Source organism: Marmota flaviventris, chromosome 4, assembly GCF_047511675.1.
Source record: "Marmota flaviventris isolate mMarFla1 chromosome 4, mMarFla1.hap1, whole genome shotgun sequence".
Taxonomy (NCBI): Eukaryota; Metazoa; Chordata; class Mammalia; order Rodentia; family Sciuridae; genus Marmota; species Marmota flaviventris.
The window spans coordinates 135,325,756-135,350,681 of record NC_092501.1 but is presented as its reverse complement, the minus strand read 5'-3'; the positions used below and the strand labels follow the sequence as shown (position 1 = coordinate 135,350,681).

Sequence of the window (24,926 nt, the reverse complement as noted above, 5' to 3'; positions counted from 1 at the left end):
ATCCTCTTTTAGTTTTAAATTTCTGGGAGTGTTATATTCTCTAAGTTTAAATGATTAAACTTTTTCAAACACCAGTGAGAATTTATAAGGTATACAGAATACTAGACTAGATGCTGAGGGTGTTAAAATAATTTATTCCCAAAAAAGTAGAGTCTAGGTTTCTATACTTATGCATAATCCTTACGATGTTTGACTCTGCTCTCCGTATGTTTTGAAAATATTAAAATTCCTTCATATCTTATTTGAATATCATTGAAAAGAGTCAACTTTTAATACCAATGGTTCTCTAAGTCCAAGGTGCATAAAGGTGATCTGTAAAACTGTTAAAAATGCAGACACCTAGTCACAACCCAATAGTCTAATTCAGTGTGACTGTCCTGGCCTATATGCATTAAAAAATTTTTCTCCTAAAAATTTTTTCTCCAGATAATTTTTGTCATGCATTGATTAATACAGCTTTATTATCAAATCTACCAGACCATTATACTAGATTAACCACTGAAAATATAATGAACAATCACTGGGTTTGAAACATGAAACCTACAAATGTGAAAAAAATGATTAAGAATTAAAAATTTTTATAGAATAATTCTGGTCTGGAATATAGCTCAGTGGTAAAGTGCAAGGCCCTGGGTTCAATCCCTAGCACCCCCCCGCCCACCCCACTCCATACCAACAACAAAAATCAACTCTAAAAAACAAACAAAAATTTTGCATAGATTAATCCCTTAATAAGATATTTCCCTCTTCAAGTTGCTCTATCTTTTCTAGCATAATCTATAAAATAAAGAATTTAACATCTTCAATGATAAATCTTTTTAAAAAGGAGAGTCAGGAATTTGACAAATTTTAAGGCAAAGTGCTTTTCTAACAGAAACCAAGTTAAAACAAGAAAATATTTAAACTTTGAAAGAATCTCAAAATAGTTTGAGTATCCCTTATTCAAAAAGTTTAGGACCAGTTGTTTCATGTTTTTTCCAGATTTTAGAATATTTGCACTTATATTGTGAGACATTTTCGGGGATGGGCTGGAGCCCCAACACGAAATCAATTTATGTTTCATACATACATTATATAATAGTCTAAAGGCAAATTTTATGTAGAATTTTTAATAATTTTGTATATGAAACAAAGTTTCATCTGTGGAATTTTCCATCTATGGTACCATGTTAGTGTTCAAGGTTTCAGATTTTGGGTTTTCAGGTTAAGGATGCTCTACTTGTATATCACTTAAGTATCAAATATGCTGATATAGAAAAACTAAAGGCAAGTTGACTGGTCCAAAAAACACATAAGTCACACTTATGACTGAATGAGGATACTTTGTCTTAAAAAAAATAAATAAATAAATGAAAGAATTGTTTATCTCCTAAGTCAAAATGAAATCTACATCCTTCCTATATACTTAAAAAAAAAATCAACTCAGAAATGTGCTAATGAAAATTTAAATGAGGTTGAAGGGAACCTCATTTTTAAGAGATCAAATATATGAGCCTATTTCTTATTAAATTCACATGAAAAAGGAGTTGGGAGATCTGCTATTCCATGCCAGTTACTGCAAACTCTCACCTGTGCAATTGATTCTTTTTCCAAATGAGCTCGAGATCCACATGCAATAGCCATTTGATCCTGAGGGAAAAAAGCAATGAAATAGTTTTTCATATTTTAAGTATTATTTCTAAATCTAAATCTAAATTTTCAATGTAATATCTTATTTTTAGCAACATTGGAAAAAATAAGTAACCTTAAACATTTTTAAAAGTTTACTGAGGAGGTCAAAATATGCATAGCTTTGAATAGTCTAATAATACTTGGTAAGAGGACACTGAATTTAATTTGAATAGGGCTAAATAAAGAAGAAAGCACTAGTTTAAAATGTATATCTTTAAATGATATTTTTTTCCTGAATAAAAACATCAATATCATTGGAGAGAAAAAAAAATGAATGGTATTAGAAAAGAATCATCTACAAATGTTATATACCCTGCAAATCCAAGATTAATAATTTAAAAACTACTACGAACATAATTAAAGAATGAGTGGGCATAAAATGAATATATGTATAGTACTTAGCCTTCATTTGTACAAATAATACTTGGAAGATATAGTGGAAGTATACCATCAACAAAAGAGAAAAATTCAGAAATAAACTTTATATATTTATTTGGCAACAAATAAATATATAAATAGTACCATAGGAAACAAAAGAAACCAAAATTCAAGAAATACTAGGATCATGGATAAGAAGATATGACAGCATTAAAAAGTTACTGCTCGTTAATCTGTGAACTTAAGGCTATGCCAATAAATATACTAAAATAAATTTCATTGAACTAGAAAAACAGATTTTAGGGTTACTATTGAAAAATAAAGAACCAAGGAGAGATAAAGATGTTGGATTAGAGGAATGGTGGTGTACTTTCTAGTTGTTCTATCCTCAGGATTCAAGCAGCAGAAATACTGCTTCTGTGTGAGGTGGGTGACAGTGAATTCACTGAAATTCAATACTGATAAGAGAATCATAGAGATTCAGAAATTCGGGTGCTTTGAACAGAGGACAAGAGCACAACAGAACCAAGCCAGAGATGGCAGCAGTGCCAAGTTACCACAGATGGGAGGGGTAACACAGAGAGAGAAATGTAGGAGACAAATTTGGCATGGGAAAACCTGTAGAACAGAAGAGCAGTCTGAACTTAGCTAAACCAGAAGCTGAATAGCTATCTATTCAGCTTGAAAAGTGCTCCATGTTTCTCCAAAGGCAAGTGGAGAGCTGAGGCACATGGCCATCTGAAAGAGCCCCTTTTGTAGCTTGCTGCTGCAGGATCCTGGGAGATCATAGTAAAACTGCATACTCTCCAGTTAGTGCCTACATGTGGCCTAGGGTGTACCTAGAGAGTGGGATTGAAACAGGCACAGAGAGGATTATGCCCAGTGGGATTCACATTAATGCAGCTGGCTTTCCCTTTGAATCTGGTAGCTTATATGACTAGCTAAAGAGGGTCCAGACACAGGGGGCTGAGAATTTTTTGAGGGAAAGGTCACATTCATGGGTGGTGGAATGTGTGAGAACTATCAAGAGTTGGTTACCCCACCCCTACCAGTGGAGTTCTCAGGAGGTCCATGAGTTAAAGACACTCAGCAGAGATTGGCATCTGCCTGGCCCTAGGGGGTGTACTGGTCTAATCTTTTTGGAGTAGACATCACCCAACAAGGTCCTAAGGTCTGATCATAGTTAAACCTCAGAAATTCTGATTTAGAATTCTGCATCAGCCCTACCATGGATGTGGACAAGAACAACCTAGAGGGGAAGTTGATTTGGGTTCACAGTTCTAGAGGCAGGAGGACTGCAATTTCAAAGGTGGGCAATTCTACTGCTCTGGGACCAAGGGGAGGCAGCAATCATGGTGGAAGGGCCGATGGGAGGAAAGTCACTCAGTTCATGAGGGGTCAGGCAGGAGGGAAGAAGTTGAAAGGCAGATGCACCCTTCTAGGACATGCCCCCTGTGACCCATCTTCTCTAAGTCACACCCCACCTACCTATAGTTATATCCAGTCAGTCCCAAATTAGGATGGGCTGATTAGGTTACAGCTCTCATGTCCAATCATTTCATCAATTCACCTCAGAACATTCTTGCATTGTCTCACACATGAACTTTAGGGGGACATCTCATATCCAAACCATAATACCATCAGATACATAGTTTTCAAGTTTGCCCAATGATCACACAATTATTTTCAGTTTCTTTGACTCAAGAGCAAAAGAAAAGCTATGCAAATTGGTTAATACATCTTTTATCAATGAACTTCCCTATCTCTTTAAAATTGTTTTTCTAACCATTTGTTGAAGGAATCAATAATTTGTCCTTTCCTAGGTTTTGGAGTTTGCTATTTCCATATGGTGACATTTAACACAGCAGTTTAAATGCACAGTTAAATGTAGAGGTTTGATAAGATTCAGGTTTGATTATTTTTAGGAATTTGCCAAAACTAGGCATGTTGGTGCACACCTGTAATCCCAGCAACTCTGGAGGCTGAGGCAGAAGGATTTCATGTTCAAGACCAGCCTCAGCAATTTAGCAAAGCCATAAGCAACATAGTGAAACCCTGTCTCAAAAATAAAAAGGGCTGGGGATGTGGCTTAGCGAGGTAAACACTGCTGGGTTCAATCCTCAGTATCAAACAACACCCCCAAAACTTGTCATAGTAGCGATGCATAGTAGTCTTTACTTTTTATGCCAATTGAAAGGTCAAGATATTATTTCATTGGACAGATTTATCATAATTTCATTCTCTGCCTATTCATTGGACATTTCTAATTTCTAATTATAAAGGTACCTGAAAGAACATCTTCCAATATAAAACTACCTGTATTTTGGATTTCTGAATTTTTGGGGAAAAAAAATAACAGAAATAGAATACGAAGTTCAAATTCTTAAGTTCAAAATCTAAGTTATAAGTTAAATGATTTTTTTTTTTAATGCACATGGGTCAAATTTTTCTTTAAAAGAGTCTTTGCATTCCCACTAATTGGGCATGATATTGACTATTTCATCACATCCTTGCCGGACATGGTAATCCCACCTGTTATCCCAGTGGCTCCAGGAGACTTGAGGCAGGAGGATAGAGAGTTGAAAACCAGCCTCAGCAATTTAGCAACTCAGTGAGACCCTGTCTCTAAAGAAAATACAAAATAGGGCTGGGGATGTGGCTCAGTGGTTGAGTGCCCTTGAATTCAATCTCTGGAACCCACCCCTCAACAACAAAAATAATCCCCCCCCCCAAAAAAAAGTATTAAAAAAAAAAAAAAAAGCTGGGGATATGGCACAGGAATTAGGTGCCCCTGAGTCCCTGGGTTCAACTCCCTTCTGTCCCCAAAAAACAACAAAACTTCTGGGAAGTCTTACAATTTCTCTTGAGTATTATCGGTTATATTCTTTGCCTACTATTTTTAGTAGTAATGATAATTTATCCCCTTCTTTCTTTGGTATTATAGTTTGGATGTAAGTGTCCACAAAAGCTCATGTGTGAGACAATGCAAGAGGAGAAATGATCGGGTTATCAAAACCTTAATCTAATCAGTAAATTAATCTCTAGTAGGGTAACTTGTATTGTAATTGAAGGCAGGTAGGGTGTGGCTGGAGGATGTGAGTCATGGGGGGTATGTGGCTTTGGGCTATATATTTAGTATCTGGCAAGTGGAGTCTCTGCTTTCTGATCATCGTGTGAGCCACTTCCCTCCACCATATTCTTCTGTGATGATCTTCTGCCTCACCTGGAGCTGGGAGGAATGGAGCCAGCTGCCTTTGAACTAAGACCCCTGAAACCAGGATCCCCCAAATAAACTTTCCTCTTCTACATTGTTCTGGTTGGGTCTTTTAGTCACAGCAGTGACAAAGCTGACTAAAATATCTGGCTAAGGTACTTTGTACAGAAAAGGAGAGAATAGTTTTCTTAAATAAAAACCATGTTAAAATAGTTCAAACAGAATATGGAAAATAAGCTTTAATTTTGAACCCCAAAAGAACAGTAACATTTTTTACAAGAGATAAAAATGAATTTTGACTTAAAATGTAAATCACTCTAAAAACAGTTTCAAAGCAAAACCTTTCATTTAAAATCTCATTTATTCCTCCAGCATAATTCCCTAAAAGCTTTTAAGAGAATTTTGTATATATGAAGAATTCTGAAGCAAGTACTGAATCCCTGAGACGGATCTCACTATCATTGGAATTAATCTAAATGGCTTTTCAAAAAGTTGGCTGTTTTTTAGGAATGAAAGATATTTGTATTTTAAAAATTTCCCACATTAGAAAATGTATACAGCATCAAATCTCTTTCTTTTAAGCTTCATTTAGAACATACCTGAATTTCTTATGATTTTTCAAAATAAACATTTATACTACTATGAAAGTCAGCTTTTAAAAGTGATAAAAAGTAGTACTATTATATTCTAGAAGGAAAAGATTTAATCAGAATCTCTAAGGCAGGAGAATTGCAAGTTCAAAGTCAGCCTTAGTAGAGTCCCTAAGCAACCTGTCTCAAAATAAAAAATAAAAAGTGCTGGGGATGTGGCTCAATGGTTAAGCATACTCCTGGGTTCAATTCTTGGTACCAAAAACAAAACAAAACAACAACAATAACAAACTCTTTTCTAGCACTTTTGCTGTTAAATATATTTTTATAAGTTACTACAGAGAAGGAATAGACTAGAAATAGATAAATTCAATTTGTATTAAGAATCATAAACAGTAACACTAGAATTAGCTCTGATGGAAAAAAATCAAGCACAAAGACTAATATTAATCATTAGAGGTACTAGTAGTCAGGCACAGTGGCACATGCTTGTAATCCCAGCCATTCAGAAGGCTAAGGCAGGAGGATCACAAGTTTGAAGCTGGCTTCAGCAACTCTTTGAGATCTTTCTTAAAATAAAAAAAGGGCTGTGGATGTAGCTCAGTGGTAAAGTTCTCCTGGGTTTAATCTGCAGTACCAAAAAATTTTTAAGAGAGAGGCACTATTATAAAGTGCTGAACACAAAACTAAACATTTTGCTTCAATCATGACCTCAGGATTAGGAAGTTGGGCTCATTATTCATACATCATAAAACAGGTAGGTGAGGTACATAGATTAACTCGTTCAAGATCACATCAAATTTGAACATAGGTCTGTTTGAATTCCACATCCAAAGTTAAGAAACACACTGAAATGGAAACAGAAACTGGCATAAGCATTCCAAAAGACAAAGTGGCTGCAAATGAGGTAGAGATATTGAAACAAAGCTGAATCAATTTTAGAAATTAATAACAGGAAAATCAGGTATTAAAATTAATCATTCTTATCCAATATGGGCAGAAACAGAAAAGCTAGTATTGAAAGTGAAGTACTGAGTTAAAGAGTAAAGGTTTGATTACAAAAGCTCTGTCCCCTGAGCATTTTTCTCAAAAGCAATATAAGTTCATTGTTAAAAACAAATAATAAATTAATCTAAAGAAAAATAATTAGATATCTGTAATTCCACCATTCAGATAACTAATGCTAATAGATTGTTATGCATATAAGTATAATACTTAAATATATTAACATGATTTCATATAAATATTTTATATATCATTATATATAAATATTATACATACTGCAATATGTTAACATTGATTATCTCTGAATAGCCAGTTAATATTATTACATATCTTTCTATGAATCTCCAGGTATTTAAAATTTGCATTTTTACTTAATTATATATAATGTACAGGTATCCTATAACAGTAAATCTAGCCCGTGTAAATTAATAGTAGATATTTTATTTTTAAATGTTCACTCTTATTAAGATTTACTACTATATTTAAAAAAAAATAAGCAAAAATTTACTTTTATACACATTTTAAATTATTTCCTTACAATAAATTTCTCAAAGATGGGTCACTGGGTATGTATTCCTGGATTGATGGATATGAATTATTTAAAACTGCTGATTCATGTTTCCAACATGTTCTAGAAACATAAATTTACACAGACTCAACATATAATTTTGATATTTATTCTTTTCTTTCTCTTATTTGATAAAACGCAAGTATTAAAAGGCTCTAGTGAGGCTGGGGTTGTGGCTCAGTAGTAGAGCGCTTGCCTAGCACGAGCGAGGCCCTGGGTTGGATCCTCAGCACCATATTAAAAAATAAATAAATAAAATAAAGATATTGTGTCCAGTTATAACTAAAAAATAATTTTTTTTAAAAAGGCTCTAGTATAATATGTATTCATTTATATAAGATATTATGATTGAAATTAGTTTTAAAAATTTCATTTGGCAAAAAAAGCTTTTCAAATTGTATTTACAACCAAAAAAAAAAAAAAAAATACAGCTATGACCTTTCCATGCCAATAGCACTCCAACGAATGTGGTGATGTTCCTAAAACCTGCTGTACTTTCTGTAAGAAGTGTGGCAAGCACTAACCCCACAAGGTGACCCAGTAGAAAAAGGGCAAGGAGTCTCTCTGTATGCCCAGGGAAAGTGGTGTTATCACTGGAAGTAGTGGTTATGGTGGAGAGACTAAGCTGAGTTTTCTGGAAGAAGGCTAGAAGTACAAAGAGTGTGCTGAGGCTTGAGTGTGTCAAGACCAACTGCACATCTAAGAGACTGATGGTTACCAAGAGATGCAAGCATCTTGAACTATGAAGAGAGAAGAAAAGAAAGGATCAAGTGATCCACTTCAGAGTTTCATCTTTTATTGTGAAGACAATAAAATCTTGAGGTTGTGTTAAAACAATAGAATTTTTCTAAAAAAAAAAAAGGAGGAATGAAGAATTATGTCAGAATGTTGGTAACTGTTATAACTGGCTGGTGGATGCAGAGAGGAACCATTCTATTATTCACTCTACTTTTGGTATGTTCAAAATTCAGAGTAAAATGTCAAAATAAAATAAAAGCATGCCAATGTGTATCTATGCAGGAGGGTGATACATGATTTTTAGAGATAAGGCATACTCTAAATAACTTAAGGTTTTCACTTCCTTACTACCAACGATTCCATGGTGAGTCTTTATGCTTTCATATTAGTATATTCAAAACTCTACTATGTTGCTAAAATATAAATATTCAGAAAAAAAACTGGTCCATTAAAAAAGTATTAACACTAGTTATTTCTGGGTGATGGGATGTGGCTAGTTATTTTCCTCTTGAGGCTGTTTCTAATCTTTCTTTATATAAACAATAAAACCCAACAAGAAACCAGTGCAGTGGCACATGCCTATAATCCCAATGGCTATGGAGGCTGAGGCAGGAAGATCTCGAGTTCAAAGCCAGTCTCAGCAAAAGCAAGGCACTAAGCAACTCAGCAAGACCCTGTCTCTAAAGAAAATACAAAACAGGGCTAGGAATGTGGCTCAGTGGCCAAGTGCCCCTGAATTCAAATCCTGGTACACCCCCCCCCAAAAAAAAAAACAAGAACCCTATTATTCATCTGGATGTTACATCTAGTTTCTTCTTACCATTTGCCACATTGGCAGCATTTCTACAATCAGTTCTGCATCTACCTCTTCATAATGTTTTCCTAAATTCCATATGAGTTGTTATACAAATTGGTATTTTATTCATATATTCCTGTAAGAGAATTTGGCTTTTGGGTACCATTCATGACTACATTTTTAAATGTAAAACATGGCCTTCTCCGAAGGAAGATGGCGGCGAGGGGAGTGCATTGTCCCCGTGTGCTGCTTCACTGTGTGGGAGTATGACAAGTCAGGACGGCTAAAGGATATCTTGTTAGGAATTTCCAGCAATAGTGGGGTGCTCCGGAACCTGGAGGAAGGATTTCCATCGCACGAGGATCAGCTACGGGGACTCAAACGCGAGAGGTTTGTCGCACGGAGGGTAACACTGCTTATTCAGCAAATCGCCCCGCGGCTAGAATCTGCAGCGTGCGCTGGGATAGAGACGCAGGGTTACAGCGCTGCAGTTTCTGCCAGCCGCGCAAGCACCGTACTCAGGGCTGAATTCTGGGTTCGAGACGGGGGAAGGAAGCGGTCCATCTCGGTTCTCCACACCAGTCAGACCACAGAGGAGGCCAGCAGCCACCATGTTGGTAAACTGACGTCACCACCTCTGTTTTCGACTGACCGCAGCTCATTCAGCCATAGAACAGGTAATTTCAGACTGCAATTCGCCTGCGGCTTGCAGACAGATTGCTAGGGCTCAGCGCCTGGGTGCTTCTTAGAACCTGATCTTATCGGAGTGAATGGCGAGCGCGGGGTGGCCGAGTTCCGGCTCCCGGAACCGCCCTGGCCCAGGGCTGCGGAGCCTGCTTCTTGGACCCTGCTCCTACCAGGGCATACAACAAGCACTAAGCAGCCGAATTACGGCTCCCGGAACTGAGCCCGCGGGGACTGCTTCTTGGAGCTTACATTTATAGGAGCTTACACGGAGCACGGAGCGGCCGAGTTCCGGCTCCCGGAACTTCCCTGGCCCGGGGCTAGGAGCCCGCGGAAACTGCTTCTCGGTCCGGGTCCTGCTGAGGGCCGGTCAGGACTCACCCGGTGCTTTGGTTGCCCGGCAAGGGGAACGAAATGCTGCCATTCGCATAGGATACCAACATGGCAGAGATCTGATGTCTGCAGAAAGCGGCGGAGGAGGGAACTTCATCAATACCAGTGGTGACATAAGCAGTTGGTCTCCTGGTAGGGGGGGTGAGGCACAGTCACCCGAGTCTCCTCAATTTGTGGTCGAGCCAGAGGGAAGGAGCCGGGCCGCCGCCAGCGCCCGGAGCAGGCCCAGCCGCTCGCAAGCGTGGTGACCGCGTGACCCCAATTGGAGAGGGGGCGGAGCGGAGCTGCCACCCGCAACCGCAAGGTGGGCAGACCCGCGACCCAGTGGTACATTGGCGTGGTAGGAGGGGCAAGGCAGAGCCGCGGTTCGCACTGTGACGAAAGAGCGTGCAAGGTAAACAGACCTGTGACAGCCTGGCGGGTCAGGCCCTGTGGCCTGCCAGTGTGGTACACACGTCACCCCAACTGGAGTAGGGGCAGAGCAGATCCTTCTCCCACGCCCGGATCAGGCCCTGCCGGTGTGGTGGTCACGTGACCCCAATTGGAGTGGGGGCGGAGCGGAACCGCCACCCGTGCCCGCAGGGTGAGCAGACCAGTGATCAACCTGCAGATCAGGCCCAGGGGTCCGCAGGCCGGGTAGGAGGGGCAGGGCAGATCCGCCGCCCGCGCCTCCAAGGTAGGCAGACCTACAACAGACCGGCGGATCAGGCCCAGGAGCCTGCCGGCGTGGTACAAACACCACCCTAATTGGAGTAGTGGCAGAGCAGAGTCGCCGCCCGTGCCAGGAACAGGCCCAGCGTCCTGCAGGCGGGGTAGTCACGACACCCCAATTGGAGTAGGGGCAGAGCAGAGCCTCCACCCGTGCCCGAAAGGTGGGCAGATCTGCGAACGACCAGCGGGACAGGCCCAGTGGCCTGCCGGTACGACAGACACATCACCCCATTTGCAGTAGGGGCAGAGTAGAGCCGCCGCCCGCGCCTGCAGGGTAGGCAAACCTGCAACCGACCGGCGGATCAGGCCCGGTGGCCTGCCGGCGTGGTACACTCGTCACCCCAATTGGAGTAGGGGCAGAACAGAGCCGCCGCCAGCTCCCAGAACAGGCCCAGTGACCTGCTGGCGTGGTAGCCACGACACCCCAATTGGAATAAGGAGAGAGCAGAGCCGCCGCCCGCACCTGCAGGAAAGATACGCAAGCAGTATGAAAAGACAAGGAAAGAAAGGACCACAAGCAATGCAGGTCAACGCAACTTTAGAAGAGGTAACAGCTGCAGCAGATGGAATGTCAGATAAAGAATTCAGGATATACATGCTTCAGATGATCTGGAGTATCAAGGAAGACATTAAACAGCAAAATCAGACAATGAAAGATCACTTCGACAACGAATTACGCAAACAAATCCAGGAAGCAAAGGATCAACTATACAGGGAGATAGAGGTTATAAAAAACAAACAAACAGAAATCCTAGAAATGCAGGAAGCAATAAACCAACTCAAAAACTCAATGGAGAATACTACCAGCAGAGTAGAACACTTAGAAGATAGAACATCAGACAATGAAGACAAAGTATTTCAACTGGAAAAGAACATAGACAGCTCAGCAAGACTGTTAAGAAACCATGAGCAGAACATCCAAGAAATATGGGATAACATTAAGAGACCAAACTTAAGAGTCATTGGGATACAGGAAGGTACAGAGCTCCAAACCAAAGGAATGAGAAGTCTATTCAATGAAATAATACAAGAAAACTTCCCAGACTTGAAGAATGAGACAGAATCCCAAATCCTAGAAGCCTACAGGACGCCGAATGTGCAAAATCATAAGAGATCCACACCTAGACACATTATAATGAAGATGCCCAACATACAGAATAAGGAGAGAATTTTAAAAGCTACAAGAGAAAGGAAGCAGATTACATTTAGGGGTAAGCCAATCAGGATAACAGCTGATCTGTCAACACAGACTCTGAAAGCTAGAAGATCCTGGAATAACATATTTCAAACACTGAAAGAAAATGGGTTCCAACCAAGAATTGTGTATCCAGCGAAATTAAGCTTCAGGATGGAGGATGAAATTAAAACCTTCCACGATAAACAAAAGTTTAAAGAATTCGCAGCTAGAAAACCATCTCTTCAAAACATCCTCGCCAAAGCATTACAGGAAGAGGAAATGGAAAATAACAATGAAAACCAACAGTGGGAGGTAGGACAGTAAAGGGGGGGGGAATAATCAAAGAGGAAAACAAACCATGTTTAGTAACAGAAATAAACAAATATGGCTGGAAGAACAACCCATATCTCAATAATAACCCTAAATGTTAATGGCTTAAACTCACCAATTAAGAGACACAGGCTAGTAGAATGGATCACAAAACAAGACCCAACAATATGCTGCCTACAGGAGACGCATTTGATAGGAAGAGACATACATAGGCTGAAGGTGAAAGGTTGGGAAAAATCATATCACTCATATGGACTTCGGAAACAAGCAGGAGTGTCCATACTCATATCAAATAAAATAGATTTCAAGCCAAAGTTAATCAAAAGAGATAAAGAGGGACACTACATACTGCTTAAGGGAACCATACACCAACAAGACATAACAATCATAAATATTTATGCCCCAAACAATGGTGCAGCTATGTTCGTCAAACAAACTCTTCTCAAGTTCAAGAGTCTAATAGATCACCATACCATAATCATGGGAGACTTCAACACACCTCTCTCGCCACTGGACAGATCTTCCAAACAAAAGTTGAATAAGGAAACTATAGAACTCAATAACACTATTAATAACCTAGACCTAATTGACATATATAGAAAAACCACCCAACATCAAGCAGTTACACTTTTTTCTCAGCAGCACATGGATCCTTCTCAAAAATAGATCATATATTATGTCACAGGGCAACTCTTAGACAATATAAAGGAGTAGAGATAATACCATGCATCTTATCTGATCATAATGGAATGAAACTGAAAATCAACGATAAAAGAAGGAAGGAAAAAGCATACATCACTTGGAGAATGAACAATAGGTTACTGAATGATCAATGGGTTATAGAAGACATCAAGAAGGAAATTAAAAAATTCTTAGAGATAAATGAAAACACAGACACAACATATCGGAATCTATGGGACACATTGAAAGCAGTTCTAAGAGGAAAATTCATTGCTTGGAGTTCATTCCTTAAAAAAAGAAAAAACCAACAAATAAATGATCTCATACTTCATCTCAAAATCCTTGAAAAAGAAGAGCAAAACAACAGCAAAAGAAGTAGAAGGCAAGAAATAATTAAAATCAGAGCTGAAATTAATGAAATCGAAACAAAAGAAACAATTGAAAAAATTGACAAAACTAAAAGTTGGTTCTTTGAAAAAATAAACAAAATCGACAGACCCTTAGCCATGCTAGCGAAGAGAAGAAGAGAGAGAACTCAAATTACTAGCATACGGGATGAAAAAGGCAATATCACAACAGACACTTCAGAAATACAGAAGATAATCAAAAACTATTTTGAATCCTTATACTCCAACAAATTAGAAGATAGTGAAGGCATAGATAAATTTCTTAAGTCATATGATCTGCCCAGATTGAGTCAGGAGGATATAGAAAACCTAAACAGACCAATATCAATTGAGGAAATAGAAGAAACCATAAAAAGACTACCAACTAAGAAAAGCCCAGGTCCAGATGGGTATACAGCAGAATTTTACAAAACCTTTAAAGAAGAACTAATACCAATACTTTTCAAGCTACTTCAGGAAATAGAAAAGGAGGGAGAACTTCCAAATTCATTCTATGAGGCCAACATCACCCTGATACCTAAACCAGACAAAGACACTTCAAAGAAAGAAAACTACAGACCAATATCTCTAATGAACCTAGATGCAAAAATCCTCAATAAAATTCTGGCGAATCGGATACAAAAACATATCAAAAAAATTGTACACCATGATCAAGTAGGATTCATCCCTGGGATGCAAGGCTGGTTCAATATACGGAAATCAATAAATGTTATTCACCACATCAATAGACTTAAAAATAAGAACCATATGATCATCTCGATAGATGCGGAAAAAGCATTTGACAAAGTACAGCATCCCTTTATGTTCAAAACTCTAGAAAAACTAGGGATAACAGGAACATACCTCAATATTGTAAAAGCAATCTATGCTAAGCCTCAGGCTAGCATCATTCTGAATGGAGAAAAACTGAAGGCATTCCCTCTAAAATCTGGAACTAGACAGGGATGCCCTCTCTCTCCACTTCTGTTCAACATAGTTCTCGAAACACTGGCCAGAGCAATTAGACAGACGAAAGAAATTAAAGGCATAAAAATAGGAAAAGAAGAACTTAAATTATCACTATTTGCAGATGATATGATTCTATACCTAGCAGACCCAAAAGGCTCTACAAAGAAACTATTAGAGCTAATAAATGAATTCAGCAAAGTGGCAGGATATAAAATCAACACGCATAAATCAAAGGCATTCCTGTATATCAGCGACAAATCCTCTGAAATGGAAATGAGGACAACCACTCCATTCAAAATATCTTCAAAAAAAAAAAAATACTTGGGAATCAACCTAACAAAAGAGGTGAAAGACTTATACAATGAAAACTACAGAACCCTAAAGAGAGAAATAGAAGAAGATCTTAGAAGATGGAAAAATATACCCTGTTCATGGATAGGCAGAACTAACATCATCAAAATGGCGATATTACCAAAAGTTCTCTATAGGTTCAATGCAATGCCAATCAAAATCCCAATGGCATTTCTTGTAGAAATAGAGAAAGCAATCATGAAATTCATATGGAAAAATAAAAGACCCAGAATAGCAAAAACAATGCTAAGCAGGAAGTGTGATTCAGGCGGTATAGCGATACCAGACTTCAAACTATACTACAGAGCAATAGTAACAAAAACAGCATGGTACTGGTACCAAAACAGGCGGGTCAACCAATGGTACAGAATAGAGGACACAGAAACCAATCCACAAAACTACAACTATCTTATATTTGATAAAGGGGCTAAAAGCATGCAATGGAGGAAGGATAGCATCTTCAACAAATGGTGCTGGGAAAACTGGAAATCCATATGCAACAAAATGAAACTGAATCCCTTTCTCTAGCCATGCACAAAAGTGAATTCAAAATGGATCAAGGAGCTTGATATCAAATCAGAGACACGGCGTCTGATAGAAGAAAAAGTTGGCTACGATCTACAGTCGGTGGGGTCGGGCTCCAAATTCCTCAATAGGACACCCATAGCACAAAAGGTAATAACTAGAATCAACAAATGGGACTTACTCAAACTAAAAAGTTTTTTCTCAGCAAAAGAAACAATAAGAGAGGTAAATAGGGAGCCTACACCCTGGGAACAAATCTTTACTCCTCACACTTCAGATAGAGCCCTAATATCCAGAGTATACAAAGAACTCAAAAAATTAGACAATAAGAAAACAAACAACCCAATCAACAAATGGGCCAAGGACCTGAACAGACACTTCTCAGAGGAGGACATACAGTCAATCAACAAGTACATGAAAAAATGCTCAACATCTCTAGCTGTCAGAGAAATGCAAATCAAAACCACCCTAAGATACCATCTCACTCCAGTAAGATTGGCAGCCATTAGGAAGTCAAACAACAACAAGTGCTGACGAGGATGTGGGGAAAAGGGTACACTTGTACATTGCTGGTGGGACTGCAGATTGGTGCAGCCAATTTGGAAAGCAGTATGGAGATTTCTTGGAAAGCTGGGAATGGAGCCACCATTTGACCCAGCTATTCCCCTTCTTGGTCTATTCCCTAAAGACCTAAAAAGAGCATGCTACAGGGACACTGCTACATCGATGTTCATAGCAGCACAGTTCACAATAGCAAGACTGTGGAACCAACCTAGATGCCCTTCAATAGACGAATGGATAAAAAAAATGTGGCATTTATACACAATGGAGTATTACTCTGCATTAAAAAATGACAAAATCATAGAATTTGCAGGGAAATGGATGGCATTAGAGCAGATTATGCTAAGTGAAGCTAGCCAATCCCTAAAAAACAAATGCCAAATGTCTTCTTTGATATAAGGAGAGTAACTAAGAACAGTGTAGGGACGAAGAACAGGAGAAGAAGATTAACATTTAACAGGGATGAGAGGTGGGAGGGAAACGGAGAGAGAAGGAAAATTGCATGGTAATGGAAGGAGACCCACAGGGTTATACAGTGGAGGAGGTAGAGAGAGAGGAGGGGAGGGGAGGGGAGAGGTGGGGAGGGGGGAGGGTGGAGGATGGGAAAGGCAGTGGAGCACAACAGACACTAGTATGGCAATTTGTAAATCAATGGATGTGTAACTGATGTGATTCTGCAATCTGTGTATGGGGTGAAGGTGGGAGTTCATAACCCACTTGAATCAAAGTGTGGAATATGATATGTCAAGAAATTTGTAATGTTTTGAACAACCCACAATAAAAAATTAAAAAAAAAAAAAAAAGTTTAAAATGAAATGCAAAAAAAAAAAAAAAAAACATGGCCTTCTCCTTGGAATTGATATACGGCAGTATTCAGTTGTTCCAAAAGTATATATTGAGCACCTAATATTTGTACTACTTTAGTGATAAGGTTCCTTTTCTAGTGAAACTTATCTTCCACTGGGGCAGAAAGCAGTGACTAATTTAGATAATATGTACCTAAATTCCACCCGAGCCAATTTCCAATTTCCAAGGTAACAGGACTATATATCTTTAAGAACCGCAAATTTAATCTTTTCAGATAAAAGTCATTCTCCAACTCCTATATCCCTCCAACTCCTATATCCTATAGCCCTTCCTGCCTTTTATCTCTTGATAATCATTGGGTTATTAAGATTCTGAAAATTTCTGTGATTAGCACAAAAATCACATTTATTAAGATCAACATTTAAATCTTCTAGAATGGAGGTGGCCAGTGAGTTAAAGCCAACTTGCTAACTGTTTTTTTACCTTTTTAAAGGGAGGAGATGGGAAGGAGGAAGAGAGGAAGAGGAAGAAACAAAACATAAGTGACTCAAAAAGTCTAAAATATTGATTATCACTCTAACAGAAAATTTTGCTGTTCCTTATCCGCTTTTGAATTAGATTTGTTGGCATTAGAACATAGCTCTCAGAGCCAGCTCTAGTCCTGAGTCACCTTCTTTAATAATTCAGGAAACACACTGATATACTGAGAAAGACTCCTGAAACTTTTGTTATATACAGAGTATATATGTTATGTTATTATATATACTATACATGTAACTTTTATATATAATTATATAATCTGGATATATAATAAAAATTATTTTTTAAACTGCCCTTTTATTTTTGCATTCTTCCTCATTTAATTTTCACAAAAATCTCAGCAATCTCCAAAGATAAAACAAATAGACTAGCCTCTAACTTGTCCACATGGTCCATTTAAAAAAATAAAAAAGGAAAACAGTAACTGTCTTGTACTTTTAAGGAACAACTAAATGAAGCATATACATATGAAATATTGGTGCACCCAAACTACAACTGGCTAAATCATTTGAAGGCAAAGTGACATCATGGTCATTAGTAAGAAATCACTCTAGACTGAGCTGGGTATGTGTGTGTGTGGTTAGGATCTGCTTCCTATAGTGTTTCCTAATACAATTTTACTTTGATGTTACTCTCATGTTATTACCACTAGACATTTGTAGGGTTAAAAACAAAACTTGTTTATCTATGCCTCAATGAGAATTTAAGGTCTAAATCATGGCCTAAGGAATTACTCCGATTAAGAAATACAGACTTTTTGTCATCTATTTTTGCCTGTTCAGGGATTTGGGATTTTATTTTGAATACTTAATCCATGAAATAAGTAGTCATCACAGATTTTGCTTAAAAAAATCATTACAAAACCAAACATATTTTCATTAAACAAGGCAGAATAACCACTGATTAGGAAATTTAAAAGATAGGAGGAAAGCTTTGCACATTAAAAAACTGATGTAGGGGAGATCCTGGGACAATTAACCCCACCAATATACATAATTACAAGGCACCAATAAAAAAAATGGAAAAAAATGATATGAAAAGAGAACACAAATAAAATATATGGAACTAATATGAAAATTGTTAGAGTCTGTAAAAAAGTCAAAATAACACCTGGCATTTTGCCAGGGGAATGTTAGAGTTTGTAAACAAGTCTGGATGGTGCCTGGCAAAATGCCAGAGGGAGTGGTTTGAGAAGTAACAAAAGCGAGCCATTAAGTGTAGAGATTCCTTATTGGTTGACTGATGTATCTAGTTTATGCTAATTAGATAAGCTCTGTGGAATGTATAAATACTGCTCCTGTCCTGCAATAAACGGCTCCTACTCCTGCTGTATCAACGTACACAAGTTATTCGTCACCCCCCGGTTATTTTGCTGCAGCCGGACTGCGGCAGAAAATATTCTATTTTACTTTTGTGTGAAATAATGAGCTCTACTTAAATTACATTTATTTTTAAAACCTTAAAAGAACAATTATCTTCAGAGATAACTTTTCTAAACTGACCTTGTAAGAAAAGTGACTAGACATGTAACCCAGTTAATCTAAAAGGAAATATAAGTATGAAAAGGGAGCAAATTAAAAAAAAATAAGTTTGGCATAGAAGATATTGAAAATGTTACTGGAAAAAAATACTTAAGCACTTAAAATATTGTCAAAAGGCATTAAAGTTAACTACTGACATCTAGTAAATCACTTATGTAACTTTAAGACAGGACCATGAAACCCATGTTCTTTTTTGGGAGGGTATGGGAGGTAGTGGGGATTGAACTCAGAGGCTCTTAACCATTCTCATCCCCAGTCCTTTTTTAATATTTTATTTAGAGTCAGAGTCTTGCTGAGTTGCTTAGGGTCTCATTAAGTTGCTGAGGTTGGCTTTGAATTTTCAATCCTCCTGCCTCAGCCTCCCAAACTGCTGAGATTACAGGCATGCGCCACCATGCTTGGATCCATGTTCTTGTTCATTACTTCCAGTTTTATTCCAGTTACTCCTTTTTTAGGAATTAGGGGAATCCATGTAAGGAATGCTTATCACATTTGTGGCTTAAGTGAATTAAGAAGGAAATAGCAATTGCATTAGAGACTGAAATTTGACAAGCTGATATATAATGGGGATAGAGTCATATTTCCACTCTGGAATAAAAAGCAAAAGAAACACCAACTGTATCAGCAGAACGATGGGGAGACAGAGTTCAATGGCAATGTAATGTAGTAAGAAAATTCACACAAACTGAAGCCATGGCATTGGAAAATTACCAGAATGATAAGAAAGAGAAACATACTATATTTAAAAATTTGAAGAACTGATGATAGCCCCAATAGAGAAGACAAATGGAAAATAGTTTTGACTCTCTGAAGGGCTGTCACACCACAAAGTTGGCTGTTTTGTGCAGCAATAAAAGCAGCAACTAGAAGGGGTGGTTAAAAGGAGACAGACTGCACGCAATGTTAAGAGGAATTTTATAACTGAGTGGAGACAGAATGGGCTGCTTGAACATCATTAGAGCTATACAAAGCAGAAACTCAAAAGACTACTCATACTTCCCAGTCACCAGGAGGTGAGAAGGTCAGGAGATTTGCGTTTCTAAAAATTATTATTAAATTTTCTGTTTTTGGTTTAGTATGTTCACTTTTTTCCACTGTTTGGTTTTTGCTATAATTAATAGGAATTATTTTAGTATATAACAAAAATATTTGCTTCTAAAACTAGGTCTATCTCATTAGGGACAGTCCTATCTATTTGTCTTCTTTTGGCCTTCAATCTTACTTTGTAAATTCTCTCTAATCTCTGTGTTGCTGAATTCTAATTTTCATTAAGAATTTTGTCTTTAGCCAAAATACTCACATGTAATTTTATCCTTTTCCTTGAATGACACTGCCTTTCAGATAGAGTTATCAGTTATCTTCTTTTTTAAAAAAAAATTTTATATTTTAGTTATAGTTGGACACAATGCCTTTATTTTTATGTGGTGCTGAGGAGCAAACCCAGAGCCTTGCATGTGCTAGACGAGTATTCTACTACTGAGTCGTTTTTGTGGTTTTTTTTTTTTTTTTAAATATTTTTTAGTTGTAGTTGGACACAATACCTTTATTTTACTTATTTATTTTTATGTGGTGCTGAGGATTGAGCCCAGGGCCTCACACGTTAGGCAAGTGCTCTACTGCTAAGCCACAACCCCAGGCCGGTTATCTTCTTTTGTATTAAACTATCTTTAGTTTTTTTTTTTTTGGTAGTAAAGTGTTGATGTAACTGCCATTTATTTATTTTATTTGCGTAGATTAACATGGGCAGCTCTCCTACCATACATATGGATTGTCCTTGATACGTTTCTACTTTTGTGACACTTGTTCTTCCCTTAGAACTAGTGTTTCAAGGCCTGAGTGTTACATGGAGGGGAAGTAAAGAGGGAGGAGGCTTGTGTGGCATTGTTGGCTTACTCAGGCTCCTTGCTATAACTTTTGTCAGGTGTCCTGAACAGGGGTACACTCCATTGAGGAAAGGATCTAATCTCTTGGATCTGTGCTCACAACTTAGCTTGAAACCCTGACATTGGCAAGCCCTAGCAAATTCTCTTGCTTCTGCTGAGATCCTGGCATACTGTATTGCAGAAGATAAGTGTACTGCATGATGTTGTCTAAGGGTCCTCCTTCATTCTCTCAGTTAGGTTCGTTGTAGACTGAGAAGTGTTTTGTAAAAGTTCAGGATTTGATAAGTTTACCTTCTTTCTCTAAAAGGTTTTTGAATGGTGGGAACGGCACCAGGATTTTCTTTCCTCAACCTCCATTTTTTAAATCTATGCCTTAAAGTTATATTTAACCTTTGTGAATTTATTTTTGCTTGCTTCATCAAATACAAGATTCTGATTCAGGTTCATTTCACATTTTCATCTAGAAGTCTCAGGCTATGCTTTTAAATAAGACCTCACTAACTGTGCATAATATTAAAACTCTAGCTGGACATAGTGGCACATGCCTATAATCTCAGCAGCTTGGGAAGCTGAGGCAGGAGGAATGTGAATCAAAGCCAGCTTCAGCAAAAAAATAAGGCTTAAGCAATTCAATGAGACCCTATGTCTAAATAAAGTATAAAAGGGCTGGGATGTGGCGCAGTGGTTGAGTGCCCCTGAGTTCAATCCCTGGTATTCAAAACAAAACAAAAAAAATCAAAAAAACAAGAACACTCTGGCAGAAGCAATTAGAAATCAAGCGATAGATATGGTCAGAATATTAAATAAGTAAGTGTCCAGAATATCTGTGAATGTTTATAACAAAACACTTAGCTCCGCTATGGGACTATAACACTCATAGAGCAATTTTTCACCAAACAACAAAAAAGTAAACAACCAACCCTGATTTTTCAACTTATAGGAAAATTCTTTTTAAATTTTTAGACCCTATATTCCTTTTTTTTTTTTTTTTTTGGTACCAGGGACTGAACCCAATGGCAATTAACCACTAAGCCACATCCCCAGCCTTTTTATTTTGAGACAGGGTCTCACTAAGTTGCTGAGGCTGGCTTTGAACTTTCTCTTGCCTCAGCCTTCCAAGCCAATGGGATTGCCGGTGTATAACACCATGCCTAGTTAGATCTTACATTCTTGATTGAATATCATTAACACTATATTTTTATACTCACAGGCCAAGGCTGTAGATCATTTAGTCCCTTTTCTAATTTCTCAACATCTGGAAACTTTGTGGCTCCATCAGCATCTGCCATTAGGATCTTTTTTCCTCGAGAACTGAATACACCCTATATTTAAAAATTCCAAGTAAAATAAAGTTACTTAAAAATGATTAAATTCAATGACATTTCAATTTATTTGCTTTACTCAAATACCTAAGATTGAAATACTAGGTGTAAAATGGTAGTAGGTCAAAGTTCACTGTTATTCTTGCTAACATGTTCCTTAACGTATTTATTGGTATTTATTGCCTATTTCATTTTTAAAAACTTGTTAGGTCATACTACTAACACACTGGAAAATATCAAGTTAGTAAAATACGTTTGGATAAATAAAAAGTATTCTGCATCACTAAGAATAATAAAATATCTATCATATATATGTGGATATACACACACACACATACATTTATCAAATGTATTATTATATGTGTGTTATGGTGCTTAAAAAGAATCAAGGACTACTTAAAGCGGCATATAAAGATCATGTTAAAATGGAAAGATTGAACAAAAATAACATTTGCAGATTTGCTATAAAGTAAATCATAAGGTTATAGATCTTTAATATTCTTTATTAAATGTAAAGCTTTTAAATTAATCACTAAATAAAGACATAGAATGTCACTAAAATTTAGAAAGTGTGCAAATACTATATATTTGGACCATATCCAAATACTATTTTATTATTTGAAGAGTGTGACATTTAGCAAAATTATGCTAATCAATTTTGAATTTTTGAATTAATCTTTTGCATAAATTATGGATATACAATTTTGTACATTTCACACAGAAATAAACTGTACATTGACTCAATTTCTATGGTGTATCCTAGTGAGTTCATTGCTTCTCAAATGTAAATATATTTGTGTTTGTGTTTTTTAGAAGGGTGGGTCTCACTATGATGCTCAGGCTGGACTTGAACTCAGGGCTCAAGTGATTATCCCACCTCAACCTCTTGAGTACCTATAACTTATAGGCATAGGCAATCAAGCCTGCTTTATTCATGGTTTGTACAGTGAAATGCAGCTTTGATAATATAGTGTGACTGTAGATAAGATACATCTAAATATAGACAGAAATTTAATCATTTATTCTATGACAGAATAAACCCAGTGATTATTATCGGTGATGGCCCTTTATCAAACCCATTAAGGTTATGTGTAAAAAAGCAGAAAATAAGAAGTTACCAAATTTAGCTTCTAAACATGTATGATGTTACAGAAAAGAAAAAGCATTATAAGGTACAAAATCTGGAGCTTAGTTTGAAATGAGAAAAAAACAACAATAAAGGACTAATCATTTAAATAACACATTATAATGGTGAACTGGAGGTTATTATTTAGCATTAATGGAGAATTGCACTCAAACTTGTGGAAGCTTCATCTTTTGTTTTTTTTGTAAGGCTTCTTTAGAGCCTGCTATTATCCCATTCTACATATAGATATACATGGCCTGTGTGTCATTTCCAAACTCCTAGAAAAGGTTCTGTTTTCCCTGATTATCAGACCCAATTCTGTCTCATTTCTAACATCTCCCACTTATGCTTCCTCCTCTTCTGTTGTGTCACTATCATAACCTAAATAAATATTCATTATACCTTGACTTTAGGCTCCCAGCCTAAAGTTAATGACCTGAACCCATCCACTCTCAGGCCTTATCTCCATAGTCAAGCCTCATGTACAACTGGTAAGTCCCTTGTTGCGATCTGTCGACATTGCTATGTTTTTGATCATGTTCCTTCTCTGCAAAGATCCCTCTTCCCTACTTCCATAAAGATAATTCCTAACCTTCCTTGAAGACTCCATTCAGAATTACCTTCTATGGGAAGTCTCTGCTGTTCCCTACTAGAGGGTGGTGTCAGCACTGAGTATATACTTCTATCAAAGCATTTATAACACTATCTGAAAACTGTTTCCCTGCAAAATTATGATATCCTTATGGACAGAATGGGCATCTTGCATCTTAGTATCTCTAATGAGGTACAATGTTGGCTAAACAAATGGACAGATTTAAAACCCATCATGATAACTGCATCAATTCTATATTATTTCTTTCTCTCTTTCTTTTTTTTCATAGTGCTGGGAATTGAACCTAGGGCCTACGTATGCTAGGAAAGTACTCCACCAACACCCCCAATCCCAATCCTATTTCCCTTTTCTCTCTTTGGCCTAACCTGTGACTTAGAGTGAACTTGCTGATTCTAGTACATATTCTATGAGTTCCTGCTTCAGTCTTTCCTGGCTTTGTTGACTGGCCTTCCCTTCTCAAATATAGAGGGTAAAAGCATGAATTTCACAGTTAACTAACCTACTCCAAATATTGATTCTAATATCTATGTGACCTTGAATTACCAATCCATGCCTCACTTTCCTCATCTATATAATCAAAATGATGGGACCTAATTTATGAGAAATTTTGAGGAGGATCACAAGTGATAATTATGTTGAGCCGGGGATGGTGGCACATGCCTATAATTCCAGTGGCTTGGGAGGCTGAGGCAGGAGGATCGTGAGTTCAAAGCCAGCCTCAGCAATGGCAAGGTGCTGAGCAACTCAGTGAGACCCTGTCTCTAAATAAAATACAAAATAGGGCTGGGAATGTGGCTCAGTGGTTGAGTACCTGTGAGAAGATAATTATGTTGAGGTGGTTAATTTACTCTTCAGTTCAAAATAAGCAATCAGTAAGTAAATGGAACCTAGTTTCACCATCACCAGAGACCTAGCCTCAGTGACACCTCTTTTGTGATATCTGCTATTTTCCTCAAGTGGCTGAGACTGTTAGTTACCTACCCAAGAATCACTCTTTCCTTTTTGCTTTTGAATGGAATTCTAATTTGGTTGGGAATGAAAATATTAGAAAAAAATTCTCAGTCTTCCTTGGAAATCAGGGTTGCCCGTGATATTGTTCTGGCTCATGAGATGTAAGTAAAAGTTATTGGGTGGAGCTTCTGGGAAAGCTCCTCAAAAGGGGGCAAACTTGCTGGCATACATCTTTCCCCCTTCCAATTTGGAATGTGGATGCAATGGCTAAAAGGGAGGAGCCCAGTTTCCTGATGACACCATAGAGCTACTGAACAAACAAGCCTTCTCTTCAAGGGGAAAAAATAAACCTCAAAGTCATTTAAGCCACTATGTTATCCAAATTTTCTAGATTTTTTATTTTACTTTCATCATA

General features: G+C 37.6%; 1 protein-coding gene and 1 pseudogene across 4 annotated transcripts in view; one reads left to right on the top strand and one right to left on the bottom strand.

The window, feature by feature from the left end:
• Positions 1 to 24,926, bottom strand: part of Alg5 (ALG5 dolichyl-phosphate beta-glucosyltransferase) — a 48,393-nt gene that overhangs the window by 11,174 nt on the left and 12,293 nt on the right. For all 4 annotated transcript variants that reach the window (XM_027928700.3, XM_027928699.3, XM_027928701.3 and 1 more), the window contains exons 6-7: positions 21,708 to 21,821; positions 1,570 to 1,629 (exon numbers count right to left, since the gene is read on the bottom strand). In XM_027928700.3, coding sequence (XP_027784501.3) covers positions 1,570 to 1,629; positions 21,708 to 21,821 — 174 coding nt within the window. The remainder of the gene's footprint in view (positions 1 to 1,569; positions 1,630 to 21,707; positions 21,822 to 24,926) is intronic.
• LOC114087254 (large ribosomal subunit protein eL42-like) lies at positions 6,707 to 8,247 on the top strand (annotated as a pseudogene).